The sequence below is a fragment of the Pituophis catenifer genome, unplaced genomic scaffold, assembly GCF_029215685.1.
Source record: "Pituophis catenifer annectens isolate HBS135680 unplaced genomic scaffold, rPitCat1.0.hap2 SCAF_1, whole genome shotgun sequence".
NCBI classification, from domain to species: Eukaryota; Metazoa; Chordata; class Lepidosauria; order Squamata; family Colubridae; genus Pituophis; species Pituophis catenifer.
In genome coordinates this window covers 193,502,440-193,523,942 of record NW_027256881.1, presented here as the reverse complement: position 1 = coordinate 193,523,942, position 21,503 = coordinate 193,502,440, and the positions used below count along the sequence as shown (strand labels likewise).

The 21,503-nt window shown below is 38.1% G+C and overlaps 2 protein-coding genes across 2 annotated transcripts in view; both read right to left on the bottom strand.

Moving 5' to 3' along the window:
* Positions 1-414: 414 nt before the first annotated feature.
* Positions 415-2,982, bottom strand: IFT70B (intraflagellar transport 70B). The gene has a single exon (XM_070956880.1). It carries the CDS (start codon positions 2,980-2,982, stop codon positions 718-720), a length of 2,265 nt encoding a protein of 754 aa, XP_070812981.1. The 3' UTR covers positions 415-717.
* A 6,623-nt stretch (positions 2,983-9,605) lies between these two features.
* The window catches only part of PDE11A (phosphodiesterase 11A), a 169,979-nt gene continuing 158,081 nt past the window's right edge, over positions 9,606-21,503 (bottom strand). The window contains exon 20 of the mRNA XM_070956878.1: positions 9,606-9,749. Within this exon, the coding sequence (XP_070812979.1) occupies positions 9,606-9,749 (144 nt within the window). The remainder of the gene's footprint in view (positions 9,750-21,503) is intronic.

The following is a 21,503-nucleotide window of genomic DNA, read 5'->3' as shown; positions in this document are numbered from 1 at the left end:
TTCCTGCATCCGTTTTTACTTGCCCTGCACACATAATCTATTTCCACTGAATATAACAGAGTATTGTGGAAAAAATTGCATTTGTTTCCATGTTTGTACTGGTAAAATTTAAATCATGTTACTTTAAAAAAAAAAACTTTTTATTGCTTTAAAATAGGACCTGAAAGCCCACTTATCCAAAGCTCCCATTACCATGAAAGCAATAACATACACACAATAAAAGTTAAAATGTTCAAAAGTTTGACATCTTTCAAAGATAATTTTCTGCCCTTACCAAATTTAACAAATTTAGCAAATTTGGTAAGGGCAGAAAATTTGGTAAGGTTGACAATTTCAACTTCCAAAGAATACTTATTTGAAAGGTACTTTGGGTATTTTCAAAAAGCTACTTACAAACCTGAATTAAATGAAATATTGTGGTCAAATAACTTCTTGAAAAATATAGCATATATGATATATTATCCACCCCTCATAATACATTCATTCTATAGTGCTACTTATTGGACAGCACACCACAATTTTATAAATCTGTTTCTAGTTTTGTCAAATATATCTATCATACATTTGACAAGGAAGCTCGTTTAATAAAAATATTTTTAAAGGATGAAAAGTGCTGCCCTACAATTCCAAGTTAATTCAAATTCCTGTGGAACTTTTACAACAGAACTGTACTACATCTTTTGACTTGGGCCATTTTGAATATAAATGCTATGGCAGCTACTTATTCCACCCAATAACTTCATACATTAGAGCCCTCAGCTGCCTAGCTTCATAAGTAACCGTGTTCTTCCCACTGTGCATCTTCTCTTCCTCAAGTGGTTGTTCTATTACTGCTGGGATATTTCGGCCATATACTTCACAGTGCTCAAGAAACTGGATGCATTCTTGAATGACACTGTCACGCACCATGATCACATGCTTACACATATTTTCTAGAAGTGACAAGAAACATCTTTTGGCATAATACCAAGTATCTGTGCCCAGCTTTTTGTTATATGGTTCTAAACTCTTAATCACTCTAGAAATGCCAAAATCAAAATTTCCTTTGGCACAGTAAAGAGTCCCAATAACTAGATTGACAATACAGAGATGGTAGATCTTTTTCTCAGGTTCATGGTAAGAAAGCTGTTCCTCTTCTTTTTCTATTTTTCTCATCAGCTCCTCTGCTTCTTCATTCTGACTAGTCATAATATAAGAAACACATAGGTTAGCCAAAACAATGGCACTAACGTGAAGGATGTTGTCATAGTGTTTTTTTACAATGGGCTCATAAAAACCAATTGCTTCTTTGTATTTGTTCTCTTGCATGAATAGTACATGTGCCACATTCAGTTTCCACACTTCGTGATCTTTGCAGAAGTCTACTGACTTATGGAACATTTTTTCCAGCATGGGATAGTTCTCCATGTCCCAATAAATCTTGGCCTGGGCCATAAAGACAGGAACATATTTCTCCAGTGTCTCATCATACTCATTCACAGCTTTCCTTAGAGCGTCATCATCTCGATTTTTCCTAGATTCCTGCACCTCCTTGGTCAGTTTTCTGAGCTGCTCTGTTAGGGCCCCTGCCAGTTCATCAAGCTTATGAAATGCCTCATCGGGGGCCGTTTGGCAGGTGATCATAGCATCCAAGTAGTTGTACAAATAAGGAGTGAGAAGTTTGTACGTCAAGTGAGCATTCTCAGCCAGCACATCCGCAGCCAGATCATAGTACTGATACTTGCAGTACAGAAGCAGCAAATTCCCAAATGTCTCTGGCGGGCAAGGGTTCTGCTGCAGAAGGAACTGAAGTTTCTCAAAGCCTTCTGTGGCTCTCCTGTCCATGTTCATTAGAGCCTGGTTGTGCAAAGTGACCGGGTCCAACTCCTCCTCAGACCGAGGGGGCATATCCGTTAGAGCCTCCTGAGCTGCCTGCAGGTTGCACAGCTGGTACTCAATGGCAGCTTTGAGATTGAAGGCCTCCACCAGGGCCGTCCGATGCAAGAGCAATGTATTGCCCACGCTGCGGACGTCGAGGCCTTCCGTATTGGTCCCCACGCTCAGCTCCGGGTGCTGTTGCATGCCCCTCTCAATGATGTCGGCAATATGCTTCAGAGCAGGGGCGTATTGCTTGGCAGCGTAGCAGCACAGGGCCATGTTGTAGGACAGCTCAGGGCAGTAGCCCAGCACTTGCATGGCAGAGGCGAACTTGCCACAGGCCTCCTCGTGCTGCCCTTCGCGGTAGAGCAGGCAGCCCATGTTCACCTCCGCATCGGGCAGCTCGGAAGGGTCCTCGGGGGCACCGGGGCTGCCTTCTGTGGCGGCTGCCAGCTGCAGCTCCACCAGGGCCTTGGCGCTGGAAAGGTCGCCCTGGGCGTAGTGGGCCGCCGCTTGGAGGCGCAGGGCTCGGCTCTGGAACGGCGCCACGTCGAGCAGCGGGACGGCGACGCGCAGGGCCTCGCTGTATAGCCCGGCCTTGTAGAGCGCCTGCGCGTGATACAGCCGGTACTCGTGGAGCTCGGGGTGCAGGAGCCCCAGCTGCTCGTAGCACTCGGCCGCCGCGGCGAAATCCTGCAGCTGATAGTAGCAGTAGCCGAGCAGCGACAGGCCGGCCCGCGACCGGCAGCTCCTCTGCAACTCGCTACTCAAGATCCCCACCGCCTCCGCAAACCGCCCGGCTCGGATCAGCCCGTAAATAGCCGCCGTGAACTCCCCGTCGGCGATAGAGGCCATGCCGGTGGCCATCCTGACCGAGCCTCCGGAGGCCTGTAAACAACGTTGCCTAGGCAACACGCCGCCACCGGAAGCGGAAGGCGACCGAGAGCCCGCGACCCGCAACTGCCCCCAATTGTAAAAGTGGCGGTGGTGATCGCCCTGGGGAAATGAGCCGTTCCGTATTTGGTTTCTCGTTGGGTCGCTGCGACCCTGGAAAGAGGGTGGGAAAGAGGGAACGAGATGGGAAAGAGACGAGGACCCCAAAAGGATTGACCATGCGGACCACATCGCCCGTCAGTCGCGCGGCTCTCTTTTTTTTCCCCTTGCCGCGATGCATTGTGGGGGATGTAGTTCTCGTCTGGAACTTGGGCGTCCGGCTGTTGCCGCGCGTTCCAGGTCAGGGGCGTGGCCGGCTGCCTAGAATGGCTAAGCGGGTTTTCGCAGGCTTAGGCGAGTTGCGTTTTTTTTTTTTTCCTTCGAAGGTTTCAAGCCAAATTCGCCGTTTCCGAAATCTCGAAGGGGAACGGACTGCAAAGGGAATCAAGCGCCTGTACTTTCAATTGCTGGTTGGAGCAAAGGATTTTGGCGCTAGCGAAGTTGATGACGCAAGGATTCTTTGTCCCTCGGATGCCGTTTCTATACTGCTCAATGACCGTCACATCCCTCTAGAACAAAGATGTGCTCTTTCCCCCACTTTTAAAACGAATAGTGATTCAACTTTAAGGTTATCTTGTAAGAACAATTATCTTTCCTCTAAAGAATATGCAGTGGCATATTCAAATGCATAATTATTTTTTTCCCATATAATTCAACTCCCTCTTTATTATAATTGGCACGTCTTTTTTATGCTGATTTAAATTAAAAACATGCTAATTCGGTTTGCAGGTTGGGTAGGATGTGGAAAGAGAACCCAATCTTCTGCTGCTCATTTATACAATTTCTTTTTTTTTTGTATTTGCACAAACGAGGGTTATGATAAGACTACCGATGCTTTCTTTAAAATTTGAACCATAAAACTCAAAAAATGATCTTGAATCAAATACTACCTCTAATTTTGCAGTATTTTTGAAAAAGATAAAATGTATGATAGCTTCTGCCTTTATGAAATACAAATGGACAGAATACAAATTGATTGATAGAAATAATAGTGAATTGTTAATGAAATCTTACAAACTTCCACAGAAATTATATACAAATATTTAGAAGGCTTTTCATTTTTACAATGTATAAATCATTAAAGCATTTACCTAGTTATATTAATATCAACTTTTTGATGTATACTTATTTTTATCAGACACTTGTTGAATATTTTTTTAGTGAACCATAACCAAGGATGTATTGCAACCTAGCAACCTCTCATTTTCTTGTTCTGGTAATAGTAATAATGAATGCTTAGTAGGTTTGGCTGGTAATTTCCTTTTTATGGCCAAATAAGTATTTATGGGCTGCATTGGGGTAGTGTCGGAATATATGTCAACAATTGTTCAGGCAACTCTCCTACAGGATTTTTTGAATAAAATTGCAAAAATTGTTTTAAAAGTTAAATTTTGTCCACCTCTGTATTTAGAAGTCATTATGGTACATCGTCAATAATAAAAGTGTTTTAAACATTAGTGCCCATGTCTAATGTAAAACACAGTGCAATTCAACCTTCCCCATTTGGGGTTTTCCAGATGTGACCTAGATTTCCCTCATAGTAAAATTTCACGTGCATCATTTTATGGCCAACAATTTATGGATTCATTTGGGGGAAAAACTCTTTAGTGTAAATTGGGGTTCAAATTTCTGAAATGGTTTTTATTTTCTCATGCCATTGTTCTGCTTCCCACAACAGTTTTACAGGAATCCAAAGAAAGGCTATTTCCATCAGAAAGTCTTCATTAGAAACCCAAAGCATTCTGTTTAGGAAAAAAATACAAAATATTACAGAATGTGTTGGGGTAAGTAATGCTAGGAGCTACTTACCTAGAAGTATTCCCCAGAACTGAACTGAAGCAATAGGAGATTCTTTACTTTTATGAGATTAAGAGGAGCTTTGAGCTTTTAAAAGTAGATTCTGCAAGGACCACTGGACAATTTACCATCACCTCCATATCCATGTCATGGTAGTTTGTTTAAATTTTTGAGCAGGAGGAGATGCTTCTCTATGTCTAAATGTGTTAATAGTCAGGAGAAGTTGTGTTGGAATTGGGGGAAGGGAATGAAGATACTGGGGAGCATTGGAACCACAATATTAGTCAGCAAGTTTTTGAATTTTGAGCCACAATAGAAAAGATAGCACGAGACATGGGAAATAGATGGAGGCAATTACAAATAAGTCTGTGATGGATGGTTGACATTGTTAGGGCCTCAAGTGTATGTCAGCTTGCAATGGTTCTGCATTCCCCTCACTGCCACTGCTGTTGCCATGGGCAACGATGTGTTGAAGCCAATAAAAAGCACAGGAAACAAGGGAATGCTCAACCTTGGAGGAAGCTGGAGGTTACGTGCTATAAATTATGTCACACTTCGCAGTGCATCGTATCAAAATTCAGGAAAGGTTTATGGAGCTGCCAGCAACCCCCAGTCAATCATGGTATCCGTTTTTTGCCATAAAGCACATATTACATAAATAAGTCTCAGACAAATTCCAAGTATGCCATCCCACCTTTTTATTTATTACTGAGGGAAAAGAAAAGTGGAGGAGGAATAACAGAAACAAGTTAAAAGACTACAAGTATTTATTTTAGACAATAACATAGATCTTCCCTTTCCTTACGTGTCCTATTCCCCCTGGAAAAAGAACAGAGAAGTTCCATAATCTTGTATTTTGTTCAAGTAACATGTTCCTCTAAAATATTAAGAGCGGGGGTAACATTTGCATTATAACTGACTGAAAATGTCACAGAACGGAAAAGCTTTCAACTTCTCCAGAAGACTCATCTAAGTGAATAGTACTAATAACCAGGGTTGGGAGAAAGCTTTTAAAAATGGATCAGGTCTAGTTATGGGATCCATGTATGTCATTGATATGATAAAGTGTTGTAGAGATCAGATTAGATTATATTTAGGATTCAGATGGTTTGTCGTGTTCCTAGAAATACAAAATGCTACTACAATTTCAAAATGGGTGATATAATAAATAATCTGCTTTCTGAATCTTGTGCTTAAGATATTTATGTAGAAGATGGCAGATACCTAGAGTACCTGCTAGGGAATCAGAATTAATTCCCTATAAAGGGAAAATCTAGTTTTTCCATTAAAATTATATTCTATTTGAAGTGTTTTTCAAGACAATCTTGCATTTATTTGAGTCAAGTAGTTCTATGACTCAGAAACTCTAAATTTAATAAATATGTATTATGTAGCTCAGCATGCATTTGCGGCATTCAAAGTGCCAAGATTACTAACATTCAGAGTCAGAGAAGCCACTTTTTCATGATTATACCAGTTTTGCTTAACTGAAAAGTAATCAATTTATAGTAGATGTATAACATATTTTAGAGGCAAATGATTCCATCTGCTCTGTTTATGCCAAAGGAAATTCCCTTCATTGTATAAATAGGTCAGTCCACATCTGGGCTAGGCCGGTATCACTAACATTTCTCAGTATGTTCCTTTAATTTCATGCATTTTATAGGTTTTTTTTTTTAAAAAATGAGAATCCCTATTTCGTTATGCAGTTTCATATATATGTACATGTATATATGTGTGTATAGTTTCCTGATAGGATTTGGGAAAGGCATATTTTCCAAATATTTTTTTGTATGCATGTTTGGAACCAGAAATATTTGAAAACATTTCACATTGGAAGTCCTTTTGCATTATGACAGATTCTATTTTGGTGAATGCTTTCATTTTTGTTAAAAAAGTAAATAGTGACAGGCTTTACATCTATCCTCAGTGTTTTACCTATACATTATTGTTCACTAGATCTGCACTGTAATTTATACGAGGTTAAGGAAAATATTTCCCTTAATTATTGTTTTGAGATAAAACTCCCGTAAAGCAGCCATCGGATCTCTTGCTTGTACTTTTCCTTAGCAAATGAGTGAGGGATTCACAGCATTTAAATGGTTTCCTGCCTAAATCTTGATGGGTGTAATTGCAAAAATTCCATTACAACAATATATTTAACTTTAGGCTAAACAACTTCATTTCTATTCACTCTGAGAAACTCAATAAAGTTTGCCAGTAGTAAGAAAAAACAATGTTTTAAAATTCCCTCAGAAGTTTGACAAGCTTTTAATGACTTCCAGGAACTATGAAATGAGATATGAATGGAGAGAAAGAGAAGAGAACATTGGTGTAATTAAGCCGTTAGCAGTGTGATTTGAATTAAATTTTGAATTAAAAGAAAAGGCATAGATAAGAGATTACCCATCCCTAACTATACTATAGGTTTCCTGAGTGAGGAAATGAAAAAGAACCTTTGCAGAACCATTTCCTTCCTGTCTATCTATGAAATGTTCAAGGTTGGAAGTCCTAAACCATAGTGAAAGAGAATATCAAGTCAAATGTTTTTCCATCCAGCTCTCTGGGACATCTGCTTCCTTTATCTACCCTTGAGAAATGTTGGAGAGCCTCGCCACATTTTACATGCTAAGCAATGTGGTGTCCTTTAGTTGTTTGGACCACAGCTCAATCAGCAAGACCATGGTGGTTGTATCTTACAATTTATGGAAGGTGTTGGGTTTCCCATCCTGTGCCAGGGCTTAGCAGAGCCAGAGGTTTGGCTACACTAAGAGAAATAGCTGATTTCCACTGCTGAAATTGGGTAAATGATCAGACCTTAGTGCCCTTGAATAGGTCCCCTAAAATAATTATGTTGGGCCACTTATTTCTGTTAAATAATAAAATGCTACTGTTGCGGTTGACATAAATCATCCCCTCCCGTTCACACTCGACACAGAACCTCTCAGATGACATTCAGAATCTGCTGGATCTTGAATGGGAAGCCTTTCAAATATAAGGAAATGATAAAAGGATCCCTCCTTTTATCATATTAGAGCACCCCAGCTTTCACTATCAAGCTCCTACCAACCTCAAATCAAGTGATTCAGTTGTACAGCAGATGCAGAGATGGAAGTTGCAAGTCTTCTGCCTTAAAATTATTCCTGTAAATTCAGGAGAGTGCTTTTTTCATCCCAACCATGATTCTTTGCTGTTAAAGAATTATATAAAATTCTGATTCTCTATTATGCTTTTATTCATTATTGTTTCAACTGCTCTCATAAATTGATTTAATCCAGACAGTTTGCCTGATTTCTGATAGCATTATATATATATTTCCCTTTTTTCCCTTTAGAAGTCCAGTCTTTTGTGCAATCTAAATTCTGCAAGTTCTGAAAGGGAAGGGATGCAATAATATTGCTTTTACAAACACCTTCTTCTGTAAGGATTCTTCTGAGTAGCTAGAGATCTTTTACTTCCAAATGATCTTTGGCAGGGGTTTAATAGGGTAGCAGAAATTATAGCCAGCCATCTTCTCTTTGTTCCTGCACTTTGGGAAGTGCCAGTAACCCAGAATAATCCTAACTACATGCCAATTCATATGACAAAGGCTGTCATGTTAGGCATGCACATTGTTTGGACTCAGGTGTTCTCAGCTCACAAACCTTTTCAGTAAGTGTTGACTGGGTTGCGGTTGGACATGTGTACAACATCCTTCCTGGGGCAAGCACAATTTATCTATAGACCACCTGGCAATGAGAATGGAATATAGATGTAATTCCACACCTCATTAGGGAATAGAAATCCAGTAACTTGCCATGCCAGTGCTGAAATAAATTTGATGTTTCATTAACAGAAGTGAGTTCATTTCCACTGCAGATATTTTATAAATCAAGGATTACCAACATGCAAAAAAATAATAATAATTGGAGCACATGCAATGGTGACTTAATTTTTGTTAGCTAAGAAAGATTAACATGTGTAAGAAAATAGCTAGAAAAAGCAGAGGTAGTCATTGCTCTTTTCATATTATCATCCAGTGTCGTATCAGACTTAAAAATAATAATTTTCTGAAAATGTACTAGAAAGCTACGTTCATATCCTATAGTGCAAGTTCTCTACCCAAGGCAAGGTTTTGTTTTTGTTAGACAGTTTTCTTGATATACCACTGATTCTCTTCTTAGATGTGCAAAGCAGCTTTAAAAATTAAATTATTACAGGAATTCTAAAAGAAACATGCAGAATTTTACCTTTATATAAGCTTCTGCCTGCAGAGCAATTCAAATTGGGTTGCTAATATGAAATCAAGGAAGCCAGAGCAGGTTTGTCTTTTTAAATGTAATAAAGTTCATTTCCCCTCCCTTAAATACAGCGAAGAGAGACAATTCTAAAAGCCCTGTTGAATCCTACGAGGCTTGTTGTAAAAAAATGTATTTCTTCAGAATATAAAGCAGGCATCGCTGAATAAACCAAATAGAACATAAAAGGGGTAAAAAGACAAATTTCACAAGCGCAGGAATAACCATTCATACTAATAAAAGCTGGAAAGAAGCAATCTCAAAATATTTTTACAAAAATTCTCCCTTTTTTCAGAGTCTCTTGAAAATGCTTCAGCATTTTCTTTAAAATCAGCCACAGCTCACTTTTATTAATTTTACTGAACCATTAGTTCCACTTATATGAATCCTTTGTGACCATATTTGCCAATTTTCTTAAGAGTTACTGAAAGAAGCTGACACAATCTGGACTCAGCCAAGCTTTCCAGATTACTGCAAGAACCCAACCCAACGTCTCCCTGTAGATTCTCCCCTCAGACCAAGTCTTGGCCTGTAGGAAAAGCTAAGGCCTGGCCAGCCAGAGTGTTTTCACTGACATTACATATGTTCTTGCCTGCCTTATATTATTGATTAAATACTGTAGACGAAACGTTAAGCATTCTTTTGACTCTCTTATCCTAGGAACAGGAAACAGACGTAGACTTATTTTATGCTCTCCGGAGACATGGCTAAGTTGGATGTTGTCTGGGAAAGCAATCTTTTCTGGTGCAATTCCTCCCATTTTTTTCTGTTGGCCACCACAGAGTCCAGCATAGGCTTCAGTTTTCCATTCACTTTCACTAAGGCCTGAAGAGAAAGCACAAAAGAAGCAATTATGAATTATTAGTTAAGATGTTGGTTCCAGTTCAGATAAAATGGAATATTTGTTTGGTTTGGTTTGCTCACAGACTCCGTGGGAGAGACTCTCTTCTAGAGCATTTAATGGAGAGTATTGTTGCACAACATATTCTAAAACATTAAAAGAAATTCTGAAGGAGACGGGGGGGGGAGGACATAGCTAATATGTCCTGGTGAAAGATGACATAAAGCAATCATTAAAAATGTCTTATCTAAACAAGCAGTTAGTCTCTTATCACATCTTGAGACTGAGGGTGTCAATAGAATACACAGTTTTTCCACTTTATTCTAACGAAAATGGCGAGATAAGTTATGTGAGAGCAATTGGCCAAATATGGTTCAACCGTGAAGCCAATTAGATATTTGTCCAAGGACTCCCCAGCCTTAGTCTTATTCTAATCATTGTAAAAAATGAGGATGGGCAACATGTTCTGTATTTGCCCATGGAGTAACTCTCTACCTGGCTGGTAGGCTACAGAAGCCTAGTAACAAAATGTTACTTTAAGTGGCAGGGCTGAAGTATGTTTAGCAATTTGGGTGTTTTGTAAGGATGAGTTTGGGAGTGTGTAAACCTAACACATGGCCTATATGCTCATGCCCATCCTTAGGTTTTTTTAAATTCTATAACTGCAATGCCAATGTTTAGGCAATTTCAGCCGCCCAATCTCAGAATCATATGGGGCTGCAAAGAACCTGGGTCTATGGGCTGCCCAATGACGTGATACAAGTAGGTCTAATGCCTCAGCATGTTTTTTTTCCAAAGACTTTCCCCACTTGTCTTCAGTTATGTGTAAATACACAAAATAATCAGTGTGTGAATATGCATGCAGAGATTAAGAAGATAAATTTTGTGAAGTAGGTGTGTCAAGTCTTCTGGACACCTTTGAGGCTTCAAGGACTTTGGAAACTGCCTTTTTGAAATATTTTGCATAGCCCTATGAAATTAAGAGGAACTGGTGGGTTTTGCTTCCTCTGAAAAATTTCCCAACTGCAGTTATTTTTACTTTTACATTCAAAATGACCTAGCTGCATCTACAATGCTGGAAGATTTGTATTAGGAGTTAAGCATGTGACTCCTATCAAGTAAATAAGGAATAAGAAATAATTTAAGAAGTTAGAAAGGATAGCCTTCTTAGTCTAAATCAGGGTTTCTCAACGTTATCAAGCATGTTAGCTGGGAAATTCTGGGAATTGAAGCCTAACAATCTTAAAGTTGCCAAGGTTGAGAAAAACTGGATTATATCCTATTAATGAAATGGCTTTATGCACACCAACAAAACCTGCTACTATGGGATTCTGAAATATTCTGGAAAAAATTGTGAGAGAGATCACAATTTAAAGAGGAAACCAACGGGAAATCCATATTGCTTATGAAAAAATGTGTTTTTACAATAGAACTTGGCTTTTATCTAATGTGATATTCTTTCTAAATATAACTTACTAAAGTAGTAAAGTAACTACTTTAGTAGTTTATATGCTTTTATATGATTAATTAGCATATTAGCCTGTTTCTAGTGAAGTGTATTTGTATATCGATTATAATTGTAAGACATAATGGTTAGTTAACCCAACATCATTATTGCTCTTGGCTATTAAAAATGAATTCAAAAAAATGAAGGAGATAGTTGATTTTCAGTTATAAGTATACTACAAGAAATTAATTGTATAGAACAGTTGTAAGATAATGATGTAACACTATTTTTTTTTGGAATAAATTTTTTTAATGATGTAACATTATTAAAATACCGCCATTTGATATACACTTGAATCAGATGGCATTTGGGTTAGAAATACCTCAAAAGGGTAGATTTTATGTGCAAGGCATAAAATGTCCTTATTCAGAGGCTCTTTTGATATTTAAACTCTATTTGTGTATTTTAATTAAGCATTCTACTATACATCTTGTAGAAATTAGCCTTTAAAAATAATCTGGGTACTAAAGCATTAATCTTGGGTTTTCTAGATACGAAATACACAGCCTGAGATATACCAGTAATTTAAAAAATCTTTTGATTACTATATATTTTTTGGGGTTTTTTTGTTTTGTTTACTAAAACACTACAATCAATTCCCTTTTATGAAATTTCTGGGAAATTATCTCAAAAGCACCATTTCTCTCCTCCCTGCAGATTCCTTTGACATTTACTAAATTACTTCTTTAGCACCTTTTCACATTTAAATCAATTTACCAATTTATTTACTGGGCCACTTAAATCTTTTGACTTTGGTACAGCTGTGACCTTGTACCCTTTAACACTTCATTCCACACATACAGTATCATGCCCTGTTCTGCCAGTTACAGAGAAGTCCTTTGCTGAGACTTTTTCTATCCTATTTATTCCCTTTAAACAGTTATTTAAATACAAATTTATTTATTTATTTATTTATTTGTTTTTTTTAATTTGTATACCGCCCTTCTCCAGCAGGACTCAGGGCGGTGAACAGCCAGAATAAAACAGAACATACAAAATTTAAAAACAGTTTAAAAATAATTAAATATTTTTGGCCGCAATTTAAAACAAACCCAATTAAAATCAATTAAATTTAACCAAAACTGTGGGATCAAGCCAGCCCGGCTAGGTGAAATAAATAAGTTTTCAGGGCCCAACGAAAAGTCCGGAGGTCTGGTATTGTACGTATCTCTGGGGGGAGGTTGTTCCAGAGGGCGGGCGCCGCCACAGAGAAGGCTCTCCCCCTGGGGTCGCCAGCCGACACTGTCTGGCGGACGGCACCCTGAGGAGGCCCTCTCTGTGCGAGCGTACTGGCCGGTGGGAGGCTATTGGTGGCAGAAGGCGGTCTCGTAAATTAAAAAGTTTTGGTCTGGTTTAGTCTCCAAAATCTAATATGTAATGGACATTACTGAAAATGCCACACCAACTATTTTTTATGAATACAATATACCATTGCAGTTTTTCAAATTTATTCCTGCTGACCAACATTTGGAAAGCATAGTAGAAATGATTATTAACAAGGCATTGTTTCTAGCATGCATACAAAAATTAGGTGCTGCTTTGATTCTTGGACTTTTTCTGCAATATTTGTATATTATTTAGTTGTATATATGATAAAGTTTGTGCACGAAGTATCTTACACACCTTTAATAATTTTAATTCTTCCTGTACTATATAATAATCTACAAGAACCTACAGAGGTCAATCCTGCAGAGAACAGCATCCGACTGTTCCCCATTTTCAGGAATTTAAGGGGCAATGCTCACAGGGATTATTTCATTGTGGTGAGATCAACTCTTTACAAGGGTCTCCCAACTGTTAGATTAGTTAGGTTAGTTGGATTTTGAAAGCCTCCCCAAATCTGCTCAACCGTGCAGCCATATTCAATAGATCTGCCCATATCATAGCCACCTTCTAGAAGATGTTGAAGACTAAGCTCTTGCCAAAAACATTTTATTGTGGCACTTAACAGAATTTAACAGAATAACAGAGTTGGAAGAGACTTTAGAGGTCTTCTAGTCCAACCCCCTCCTCAAGCAGGAGACCCTATAACATTTCAGACAAATGACTGACCAATCTCTTCTTAAAAGCCTCCAACTTCTGAAGGCAAGCCTTTCCACTGGGTAACCACTTCTTGGTTTTGTTATTCTACGATTTATAGAAATATATTGCTTCTGTACATGGAATATTATACTATTATAATAGTAACAAATGTACTCTATGAATTTTGCTTAATTTTCTTCAAAACTATTTAATTTACTGCTGTTCAAAAATCTCATCAAGAAGGAACTTGGTGACAAGGAAAACTTTAAAGGGGAAACAGGTATTAGTATTTTGAAAGTTCCACAGAAATCAAAAGAGTAATAATAGTATTGTGGTTTGTGGTTTGTTGATTAAACTATTTCTTTGAAAGTAAGTAGAATAAAGAAGCTGAACTTTTCAGGACCACGCATAGAAGATATTGCTCACATCTAAGCGCTACATTGAATTCTGTTCTTTAACTCCCCATGTCCTGGTAACAACTGATATTCTCAGTTTGTTCTTCACACCATTGGAGCTACTTCATTAGGATTTCAAATTGTAAAGATCTGGCTATATGTTTGTAACTCTCCTTAAGATTAGCACTTGGAAAATGGAGAGGATGGCGCTGAGGCCGTGATGCCTATCCTCAATTAATATTCACAATTTCACATATTCCAAATTGCTTAGGCAGTGTAGGAGAAGGAGTGGCAGAACCTGGGGGTGGTATCAAAAGAAGAATTAGCCTAGAGTCTCTATGTAGCCACAAACAGACTAAGTCCAACCTCTCTTGAATTCCATTGACCCTTATCTAGCACCAAAATAGTGGCTGCTGTTAGTTGAGTAGATTCCTGTGCATAAGCATGATTACTAATACATCAGTTTAATTGGAACTTCATGTGTGGTCCTGATCTTTCACACATGACAGAAGGGTTTTAACTGAAGTATTTCCAAAGCTTTCTTTGAAGGTCACTAAAGATGCTTCAGGAGAAAATTCTGGTGGAAGAATGGAATATGCAAATTATTTATTTAGTCATTAAATATACATCTTGATTTTCCACTATAAACCGTGCTCAAGGAAACTAACAACAAGCACAAAATGATTATTTAACAGCAAATGTTGAAAGATACTTAAAATTTAAAAAAATAAACAGCCCTTATTTCTTGAAACCTATTTCAATAAACTGATTAAAACTCAAGTAACATTTAAATAATGTTTAAATAACACGCTTTTGAAATGTGGCAGAAAGAGATCAGAGACAGATGGAGCATGACCTATTCTAGCAAGGAGTTCTGTGTCATTAAATGGTTTTTACTGATGGTGAGCAGGAAAGAACTCTCAAGGACTTTGAAATCTAGGCAAGCTAATAGAGGAGAATGTGCTCTTGACAGATTCCCAAATCACGCAGTACTTTGCAAATCACAGCTAGCATTTTATATGATGCCCAGAAATATATACATTTTCTAGAAAGCTGTTATAATGGGGAATTTACATTCTCCAATAATCATTTCAGTCAGTAATATGCTGCAGCATTCTGGATATATTTACATGTAAACTTTTAAATTTTTGTAAGTGTACATCAAAAGAACATAACTTTAAATTTAAACCTTTTCCCACTAACATAGTTAGGCAGCCGCATTCCTGGCCATGGTGCCTTTTTGTGAGTCACTCTTTTGTCTAAAAAATAAGGCAAAATCATTTAAATATTCATAAATAATCTTGTATATTGAAATCTACAATTATTTTAACAAAATGGTTTGGATTTTTTGTGTTTACCTCAGAATAATATATCTCAGAAATAGTTTAAGCAAGACACAGCTGCAGGATTTCCATTTTCATCTCCTCTGCAAGTTATCCTGATTATCATAGAGTTGAACAGCCTCTGACATGACTCCACCCATTTATTTATGATATTTGTTCCACGCAGCAATCAATACTTGCTCCCTTTCTCTTAAATAGATCTTTAGAAATCTCTTCAGTCCATATCAGTCTCTTATCCCCAGTTCTTTAGATTTATTCTCAGCTGGGAATTTGCCAGCCAGACGCAAGGTGATTCTGGCTTGCTCAACACTTACAGGGAGCATGCTATCCATCATCATTTCTAGCCCTTTTCTGATGCAATGCTCTTTGCTCTTTGTCTTTCTTGAAATCCAAGTGACTGTTAAATTATCCATTAATCTTCTTTCAGATTTGCAGTGAATTTTTCCCTTCTTTGTTTTACCTACGGGTTTTGTGGCCATTTTTCCAAACACATTTTTCAGATTTTCAGATTGTTTCCTTAAATTCTACTTTGACTCTCTCTTTACATTTCAGTCTCTCTGAGATTGCACTATATAACTGATTCTGTTTTGAAAGCACATTACTGATCCAGGAACTTCCAGTTCTTCCTTTAAATCTGTGGAAAAACTGCCTTTTTTTCACCTCATTCATTTCTTTTCTGAAATGTTATGCACGCTCTCAAGTCATGCCATTTTAACTCCTGTGTGATAATTTCTTCATCATTTATCAATTTGAAGGCTGAGTCAAATTTTATCAGGAAAGAAATTTGTGATGAGCTTGAAGGGTTTTAGGATAGGAGTTGTTTTTTGCTTCCTTCTCCCCATTTCTTAAATACATATTTAATTCACTGCAGGCTGCTCACTGCAGGCAAAGGGAAAAAACTGCCTTCTGCTGGTAACTTCTTTCTGTGCTGTACGCAGTGCCATTTAACACAGCAGCAGAAAATGGAGAGTCCATTTTAGAATATTTCCCTATCTTGTATCACTGAATTGTAGCTTGGGTTACGTTAAGGAATTTTCCTTATCCAGCACTGGGACAATAAGAAAGTGTTCCTAGATTCCATCCATGGTCAGATCTCTGTTTTATGCTTTACTCCCTGAAGAGGAACCCTAAAATATAAGGAAGTATTCCCAAATATTTCAACCATCATCATAGATACCTTCTGAAGAATAATAGAAAGGAGGAAGGGACATGACTTTATATCTAGTAGGCCTAACTAGTGTGCTTGATTACACCTAGCAAAACGGTAAGGGGAACTTGGCATAGTATAAAGTTAAAACATTGGAGTAGGAGCGGAGGGACTACTCTCAACCATGGAAGCTCAATGGAGGACTTTGGGCCAGTTGCTCTCTTTCAGGCCAACCTATGTCAGAGTTGCTGTTGTGGGGACAAACAGGAACTATTACCTAAGCAAAAGGGGCTTTAATATTTTTAAAGTCCAGATCCCTGATTCACTAGAATATAAGGAGGAGGAAGAGATACAGCATGATCAGACTTGCAAGATTCTGTTATTATAGCTAATCTCAATAAAATGTAGTTTCAGGCTTTCTGTGGAGTTGATTTGCTGGTCTGGTTTACCTAGTGGAACTGATACTGGATTAAAACAAATCATCTGAATCAGATTCATTCTATAAATGAACTCTCTCCATTTGATGTCTAGAAGGCCCTTCTTTCTCCAAAGGGCTATCACATAACGGGGATCATTTCAAGGATTTTTTCCCTTGAGTCTGACTCTTTTCATCTCCTTCCTTTCCTACTGGAATGTAAAAGACAAGCAAAGCTGACTACATAGGGAACACCTTGATGAATCTGGAATGTAAATAATAGAACAGAATAGAAATCCTTATCTTTGCATAGAACAATAGAATTGTTGAAAGAATCTACAAAAATAATCCAAGATATTAAAAATACGGCCGTATCTTGTTCTTTCTAAAGTATTAATATTTCTAGAATAAATATTTCTCCAGTTGCCATTGGTAATGATCATACTTATAACTTTTATTGTGTACATACACTCTGCAAAAGAACAGGTGTGTGATTATCATATCTATTTGCATGTTTAAAATGTCTGGTGACTGAGCAAAGGTGCTCCCTTTGTAGAGCAGAGAGATTGCTTAAACAAGCTACTCTTCCTAAGCTGCTTTTCTCTGTAGTGCAGTGCTTCCCTAAAAATTGCAAACCATAAATTACAAACTCAGATCTGTGACCTTAATTAGTTGATCAGAATCCTTCAGTCCCCCGGTACTGCTTGCTTGACACTGACAAGACTCTAAAACAGTTTCACACTAAAGTTCTTCCTTTGCCTCCTAAGCAGCTTGTGGCTTGCAGCCATCAGCGTTGTAAGGAAATGAGCTGATGCCAGTGCATTCCTTTCCATGTGTATTCCCCATTATGTGCTTGTTTACTCTCTTGTAATTCTTTTCTCTCAAATGAATATAAATACAAACATTTATTTCCTTCTTACTAATAATCCAAGCATCAGGGTGAACATTCCAAAGGACAGGAGAGCTGATAAAAAGGGCTATAAGATCTGCCCTTTTACCTTGCTTGTGAATTAAGTTCCAGAAACCTTTCCTGCCATTTGGACTCACCGGGGCTGTTTTGGATTGTATCCTTTGGACGCTGTAAAGCAAAGGAAAGCTGAAGCTAACAACCAAGTTGTCAGAGCCAACTGCAGTCACTAAATGAGAACTACCTATACAGCTAAGGATATGTGCAGGCAGGTCTCAGGTTCTAGTCTGTGATGAGCAAAACAGAACACGTTTCTGGAATAGCAGCATTTTTTTCAGTGGTGAAATCCTCTGTGGATTGCCACCAGTTCGCTGCCCGCACATACGTGGTGCATGCTAAATGCACACTGTGCACATGCATGCAGAGTGCATGCCAAAAGCATGCTGTATATGCATGCGCAGTGCGCACTAAACACACGCTTCACATGGAAAAAAGAGGCTTGGGAAGGTAGGTAGAACAGCGAGGGGGGGGGATCAGCTGTGCTGCGCAATTTAGCTTCGCTAAAAAGCAGGATTTCTTGCCTTCTAGCGAATATAAACCATGTGGCACAGCTCACTGTCGGAAATACCGGTTCGCCTGAATCGGTAGCTTTTTTTTACTACTGATTCACCCGAACCAGTAGTTTCTATCACTACCGGTTCACCTGAACCGGTGCGAACCGGTAGCATTTCACCCCTGATTTTTTTCCTGAAGAGCACCGCCTTACATAGAAAGTAAGAGAAAATGTGCATATTTTTGCACAGTTTTTTGCTTATATCATAAAGTGAGTACATTTCAACTCTAAAATGTTGTAACTTGCATGATAAGAAAATTAGCTTCATCACGACACCCTGTTACTTAAAATACCCTCATTCAAAAGCAAATACTTTCCTTTTAATTTCTATTTTGTTTCTGTTATTTGAGGGCGGTAAGGCTATTTCTTTCTCACTTACTAATTATGGTTTGGATTTTTTTTAAAAAAATATCCTTTAGAAATAGTTTCATATGTTAAGTCCTATAGTATCTTTCAGTGAGAGAAAATTGAGAGTTTTCTATACTCTTTTGGTATTCTTTATGGTATAATAGAAAGCATTTCTCATGTTCTGCCTATGGTGACCTTTGTTGATCCACCCATGGTGATCCCGTGACTCCTTCTATTGTGACCTTGCCTGTTTCCCACCAGCAGGAGACACCACTGATCTCACCACTTCCTGCAAGACATCTGTTTAAAATCTTCAAAAGGCAGCTGATATATTACAATTTAGGATCTGGCAACGCAGAGCCCATAGACACTCTATCCATTACATTTATATATATATATATATATATATATATATATATATATATATATATATATATATATATATGTATGTATGTATGTATGTATGTATGTATGTATGTATGTGTATATATATATATATATATATATATATATATATATATATATATATATATATATATATATATAAAAACTAAAATGTTATACCTTGAGAAAACTTGTAATCTCACATGTCACTTATTCCTTAAAAAAATATGTTCTTGCAACATCACTCAAAATTGCATTAAGGAAATAACTGCTTCTCCCCCCCCTCCCCCCATCTTACTTTCCAACACTTCTTGGCCTCATAACAGTACAGCTCCCTTCTCAAACTTTTGCTTTTCACTAAGAATAGCTACAGAAAGTTAGAAAACCTATTTAACCATGGGGGTCATACATTATATGTTGTTTAATGAAGGTTTTGGATGACACAAAAAGGTGTTAGGTTGTGGCCAAGAAAATGAACTATTGTGATCAATGCTATTTGATGAAGTCAATTACTGAGAACCTTTATTTAAAAGCTGCATGAGCCAATGTAAAATGAGAAACACATCCTGTTCCTAGGTGATTAGAAAGTGAGCCAGTTTCTTTTAATCTTTGTAATCAGCATTCACAGACATTTTCAAAATATTATTTGAGGTGTTGTGAAAGGAACATCCCATCTGGGATTCCAAAAAGGGTGCACCACTTTCAGGATCAAACTGCTGGAGACCTGTCTACCAAGGCGAAACGATTCCTTAAATTTCAAGCTGCTGCTGTCAGCTGTCACTAGCAAACTGCTTATCTTCTCACCCAGACAGAAGCATACTGCTTGGCCTCTGACCTGGGTATTCTTCCATGTCAGGAGATTGCTACCAGCACATAACAAAGCAGTGGGGAAAACGAGAGGATTTCTCATACTTTCTTTTCTTTAAACGGAATCCTTTAGTTCCTACCTCAGTGTTTCAATTCTTACCTTTAATTCTCTTGTGGACTTAGATGGGGAAAAAAAAGAGAGAAAAGCTACAAAGGGGTCTTGGATTAGACAATTTGCAAATCAACTCAAATGCATTGGCTTGTGTTCTTTCAGATGAACTGGCAGAAAGTGGTGGCAGTGACTGGCAGGTTTTATTTAACTTCCTTTCTCAATCCCATACTCATTAGTCGCCCCCCCCCCCGCCCCCCGCAAAGCTCTCCCCAGTTTCTGCTTTATCCTGGTCTTTTACACATTTACCTCACCTGTGGGGTTATGTGATTAAGAAGGATCCACATTCTCAAATTTGGCTTTATATACATTAAAAGATGCATAACTTCAAATGTGTGTGTGTGTGTGCACATTTGAGGGCTTGGCAATTGCAATTCATACTCTGCATCTTTCTAAAAGCCAGAAAACAGCAATAATTTAATGACACAAGGCTGGATATTTTTAATAACTTGGGGGGGGGGGTTAGTTGGTTAAGAATGGAGATGGAAGTACTTTCTCCCCAATTTCTATTACTTTCCTTCTTCTGTAAAATATAATAAAATGAAACAAAACAGCACTGGCTATTTGGCTATTTGGCTATTCCTCCCTTTGGTGGTGGTGATAATTTGGTGCAGTAATCTTGGGATGCTAAGGGATATTTCTGCCAGTGGGCTGTTACCTCCTAATCTAAAATATAACTTTTCTAATTTAAACTGATAATAAGTATAAAAATATTATCTGTTCCATCTTCACTGGCATTATAGGATCAAATGCCCCTGGCTACTCGAAGAGAGGTATATCCAGAGCTGCTGGTTTTGCTGCCACCCTGTATTATTAGTATCTTACAAGATGGTCCAGCCTAACAGTGTAGGCAACTTAACAAATAAACATTCTAGTCCATAAAAAAGAAGAAAAAAAGTGGCAGGAAGTAGAGCATCACAGGGAAGGACAATGTGTCTGAGCTAAATGAACTCTAAAAGGCATGTCTGTTTTATGCAGCCCCTTCTTTGCAACTGCATGGAAAAGGGGGAAGAGAAAAGAAAAAAAGCTGAATTCTGCATAAACACTAAACGTCCTGCTGCTATTGTCATTAATGTTCTATGTTGCGTGTTCTAGACCATTTATTACCACTGAAAAATAAATTGGTATGGAGAGAGAGAGAGAGAGAGACTCAGAGCCTGGGGTATCTGTAGAGCATGAAGCTCCAACTTGGGTTTCTTAACCATGTGTAAATGGGATTTACAGTGTCTCCATGCATCATTGGTACAGTGGCTGTACTGGAAATTAAAAGTCAGTTTTATATTCTAGGGAGCATCTCTCCCAGTATGTGACTATGACATCAAGTTTTCTGTTTACCCCTTAGGGTAGTATGGCATTAGACGATGCCGTAATAATAAAAAGGGGAATAATAGCTATACAGCATGAACAGAGGGGGGGAAAGACATTTAGATGTATCTCTGTTTGCTAGTAAAATTCTGCTTGTATAAAGTTGAATCCTTAACTGTTATATCCAACCTTCTCATCCAGAAAGAATGTTCTGAGCATTCTTTATCTCCATGGATAATTCTATTCTCTCTCCTGGGCTAAAAACGCTAGTTCAAATAGCATACAACTTCTGACTGAAGAAGCATTCTTTGTCTTATTTCATCACATAACTTCTTCCCCCACTTAACTTCTTTTTAATTGCACTGTAGTATTTATA

Coding starts and splice junctions, on each gene's coding strand:
- IFT70B (XM_070956880.1), bottom strand. CDS start 2,982: ATGTGGTCCGCATGGTCAATCCTTTTGGGGTCCTCGTCTCTTTCCCAT.